At 39.7% G+C, this 4,848-nt stretch overlaps 1 protein-coding gene across 1 annotated transcript; it reads left to right on the forward strand.

Annotated features, from left to right (window-relative positions):
• Positions 1–1,150: 1,150 nt before the first annotated feature.
• LOC148136442 (putative G protein-coupled receptor 139) lies at positions 1,151–4,312 on the forward strand. Its single transcript, XM_087983199.1, has 2 exons — positions 1,151–1,220; positions 3,405–4,312. Exons 1-2 carry the CDS (start codon positions 1,151–1,153, stop codon positions 4,310–4,312), a joined length of 978 nt encoding a protein of 325 aa, XP_087839325.1.
• The last annotated feature ends 536 nt before the right edge of the window (positions 4,313–4,848 follow it).

Genomic DNA, 4,848 nt, shown 5'->3' on the forward strand with positions numbered 1-4,848 from the left:
TACACTACCTGTACACTAGCTTTCGGAACACTGTTTATTCATCAGTACATGGCGTAGTGTCTGCCTAAACTCTATAATCTTTCTTGTGACTTACAGATCTAGACATTTCAATTTGACGAAACTCACAAGGAAAGGTTAATGACCACCTGATGAAGGAGCAGTGCCCCGAAAGCGAGTGCAACCAAATAAACCTGTTGGACTATAAACTGGTGTTGAGTGATTTTTAACTTTGTACACCCCAGTCCAACACTGGCATCTCTAAATCTCTCTCTATGACAGTGCAGAATGTGGCGACTTTATCTTTGTAATATTGTCTCTTTTTAGGTCAGTGTTTGGAAAGCCCTTAAATAAATAGACATTGATTCTGTGATACCTCAACCTGTGAAATGCTATTTGGAGTTTCCTGTTTGTTACATCAATATCATGCAGGTATAACAAGTCCTGAATGATTATGCGAAAAAGTGACATCCAGTTCAGTAGCACATTGCATTTTAAAGCAAGCACTTCTTGACAAGGGGCATCAGTTAAATGAGAGTAGCTGAAGTTGACTGGCAAATTTTTCACCAGTAGTGAAGTGAAAGCGGTAAGCTGGTGAGCTGAAACCTTATGGTTATCGCCTCTATGAAGTCTGCTGAATATCGACTCACTGATCATTCCCAGAATGGAGTTGGATAATTTAAAGCAAAGTGAACAATTACTTGGTTATCCAGCACGTGGATAGAAATATTTGGAGCACCTACAAGCGAAAATGTGGATAGAGACAACAGAGCAGCTGGTCACTTCGTGCTCAGTATCAGTTTTGTAATCTATTACTTATTTCTGTTGTAAAGAACAAGCTGAATTAATCATCATCAAAGTGTTCTAATTTGATGTAAAATTCAGATTCTGTTGCAGATGATTAACAGCGTGTTTTTTAAAACTATTTGTTCCATTTGACAGTATGGAAAAGAAATGTTTGATGAAATGCAACATTACATTTGCTTAATGACTACAGTCTTTGTTCATTGTGATGTAACCTAACCAATGTATTGGAAGATACCTCCTGCTGCTCTCTAATTGCATCTCTAAGGATTCAACATCAGCTATAAACATGGAGAGGTGGAAATAATGCATCTGGGATACAAACAGACATCAGTGCTCCGAGGAAATAATGCATCTTCCACCAAGAGGCCTGATCTGTGCAATTTACTACACAGCCCTTGCAGGTATCGCAGTCCCAGGTAAAGTCCTCCGCATTTTAAGCATTTTGAAAAGCACTAGTTAAGTGGATTATCGTGGTAAAGATCTGTTGATGATAATTTTAACAACGAGATTCCAGCTGAGTTTTCTGAACAAGCTCTATCAGTTGGATTGATGTTCCAAGCTGAATGAACTTTTAAATGTTTTTCTTTAACTCAGTTAGAGTCGCGTTCTGATGTACATTCGGTATAAAAATGGTAAAGGCATCCACCTGGACCACTGTCCCAAGAATATTTCTAAACTGTGTTAATTCTCACCGATCAGCCACTTGGTCATTCTCTGACTACGCCTTTGCCTTCACTGTTCCTGGCTTGGGCAGCACTGACCTTCTATCTATAAATAGCCGGGAGACGGTGACGGCAACCAATGATACAAAAATGCTCAAATCCATATACCTTCACTCAGAGGAGCAGCTCAGCTTCTGTCCAGCTGCGCCTCCCAACTCTGGCCCTTTGTCTGGTAAATGACACTGTTTCTCCACAGATCGCGTTGATTTTTTTTGTACACACGTGCAATTCTAATCTTTGCCTCTGATCCACTTTCCATTCCAGTTTTGACCTCCCATCATGCTTTTACTGCTCGCTCATCTTGCGTAAATGGCATTAATTTGTTCCAAATCAGTTTGCCAGCTTTAAAATCAAATGCATCAGTTCCTTGTTTAACCTGTCTAGAGATTATGTAGCAAAGAGTTAACTCCAACGAGCATTTTGCAAGTTTCCATAATCGAGAAACAATGCTAATTAATGCAAGGGCTCCAAACACTGACGTGAAAAGTGTTCGTATTCCAACAATGAGGTCACCATAGTCAATGCTCTCATTACAAAGAGGGCCGACTGACAGAGTGGGTTGCTTCTGAGGGTCACCATATACCGCCAAGTGCTAACTTTGAAAAGGCAGACCCACCACGCAAACTTCAGTCGGTACAGGAATTGAACCCACACTTTGAAGGGAATCTTGCAGGGCAAATCAGACAACTGTCTAATAGAGCTAACAGTTCTCCGTTATCCCCTCCCCTGAGGTGTGGTGTCGCTCAGGTTATACCACCGCCAATCATCTCTCGCTGTTGAGAGAGCAGCACATTCTTCCTGTCGGGCTATGACGACTTCACCTTTATCTGGAAATATTATCGCAGTATTACCATCACATCCCATGCTATGATTTGCAATAAATTAGAAAGCAAAAGAAGACATTTGCCTGATTTCGGATATGATCAGGAATTATTTATCACCATGAGGACGGAACATAGTGTCACAGACGTCGACTGCACGGAAAAGAGTGATTTGAGCCAATGCATCTGTGCTGTTCCAAACACAACCTCACTTTTCTAATCCTATTTTCCAGCGCTTGCTCCATAACCGTGGATGCATTGGCTTACCAATTACACATCTATCTACTTCTGAAATGTTATGAAGGTTTCTGGATCTCCTAACGTTAAGTAGTGAATTCCACTTGTCCCCCACATGCTGTGTGTGTTATTGTTTCCTCCCATCTCCTCTTATGGAGACAGACCAGCGTGGACTCTTCTGTTTAAAATAGTGCTACAGATTGCCTAAGACAAAATGGAGCTTGGATTTAATACCTTTCAGATGAAAATAAGAGTGTTTTATTCCTTGAAATGTTTGATTAACAATTCCAAGCCAAATTCTGACAGTTGCATCATTTATTTTCAAGCAGTTGCTTTGATTTAATATACATTGGTTGAATTCAGACAAGGTGTAGAACACATTCTTCGGGTTTGCACGCAATTTAAAATCACGAAAGCTGTTGTGTCACTTGAAGGTTACTTACATAGTTTGGTCCTGGACTTGTACTTGGTCGATGCTACCATTTTTCATTCCAACAATGTCTATGTCCTCTTGAAATTCTCTGGACATACCAGCTCAGGCTATGTTGCTTCACTTGTGCGGTGGATCATTTTTGTTTATTTAAATTGTACATAGGTATTAATATCGTGTTCATTTCCGTGTAGACTCCAAGTATTTCTATTATTATAATGATAAAACAGTAACTGACATCCTATCAAGTTCTCATTTATCCCACCTTATCTTTAGATGCTAAAATATATTTGCTTACTTCAAATGTCAAACCTCCAACTTTGCATTATGATAAGTGTAATGTTTTCGTCACTCTTAACTGACACTGGTCATTTCATTTTGTTTGAACAGTTAATTTACTGGCGATTGCAATTTTGTCCCGAGGAAAATGTGGACTATCGAGATGTATCACAAGGTACTTGGTGTCCATGGCAGTAACGGACCTCCTGGTTATCATTACCGCTGTACTTCTAAACCGTATTCCTGGGATTTATTTTCCAGGTTCTGTCCTATCGATTACTCCCGTCTGCAGTCTCACCATTGTTTTAATTTACGCGGCCAGAAATACTTCTGTCTGGTTAACTGTTGCATTCACTGTGGACCGGTTTGTTGCTATTTGTTGTCAGAAATTTAAAGTCAAATATTGTACTGATACAATGTCTGCTGTGGTAATCGGAACAGTTTGCTCATTGGGATGTCTAAAGAGCGTCCCGTGGTACTTTCTACATGAACCCATCGACATAAATAATAACATACCATGGTATTGCAGGTTGAAGAAAATCCGTTATACTTCCCTTTTGTGGATAACATTTGAATGGGTTGAGCATATTTTAACGCCATGTTTTCCATTCTTTCTGATTCTTCTGCTAAATGCTCTGACTGTCAGAAACATTTTGGTGGCCAATGAGGCCCGCAGAAGACTCCTATCCCAACACAATGAAGAGAATAAGGCTGACCCGGAAATGGAGAGCCGGAGAAAGTCTATCGTTTTGCTATTTGCTGTATCCGGCAGTTTCATCCTTCTATGGCTGACGTTTCTTATCTACTTCCTTTATGAACGTTTTACAAATGATTATCAAATCACAGGTTTCAGCGATCCACAATTTATTCTTCGAGAATGTGGTAACATGTTGCAGCTACTCAGTGCATGCACCAACACGTTTATCTATGCCATAACTCAGAGCAAATTTAGAGAGGAGTTGAAGAACATTGTCAGGAATCCACTAATCGCTTGTGCAATTATAAGGAAAAACAAATGAAATAGAAACTACACAAGGGGGTTACCTGCCGCCAACTAGTGACATGATCTGGTGAAAAGTATACGGTTGCGAAGTGACTTTAATTATTCAATTCACTTTTGATCCAGTAAAAGGACATTTGATGACTTGGTGCTAAATACATTTCCTCCCGTTTGTGTAGCCTGGTGTAGATGAAGTCTGGTTTGAAATGGCAGGGAGAACTGGTTTCCGCAGCTCTATTAGGTACGACCAGTAATTGTTTCTTCTGCAATGTCAAACACATTAAAATAAAACGTATGCAGCAATTTGTGAGTTTAAAAAGGATGTGTCAGCTATTTTGTAAAAAGATTAATCTTGCAATCTGAGATTAACTTCTGTAGTGTGATGTGGGTGGAAAAAAATAAAGTGCTTTGAACATCTTACTTCTTCCTCAACGAATGATTTCTCTCTCCCTCTCAAATGAGGATAGGTTTGACAAGGTCAATGTGTCTGAGACATGTTTGGAGTTTCTGCATTCACTTCTTTCCTTCCTCTCAGAATTAGATATAATTCCACAT

This window comes from Chiloscyllium plagiosum, unplaced genomic scaffold, assembly GCF_037043375.1.
Source record: "Chiloscyllium plagiosum isolate Xiang-an unplaced genomic scaffold, Cpla_swu_hap1 HiC_scaffold_45, whole genome shotgun sequence".
In the NCBI taxonomy this organism is placed as follows: domain Eukaryota; kingdom Metazoa; phylum Chordata; class Chondrichthyes; order Orectolobiformes; family Hemiscylliidae; genus Chiloscyllium; species Chiloscyllium plagiosum.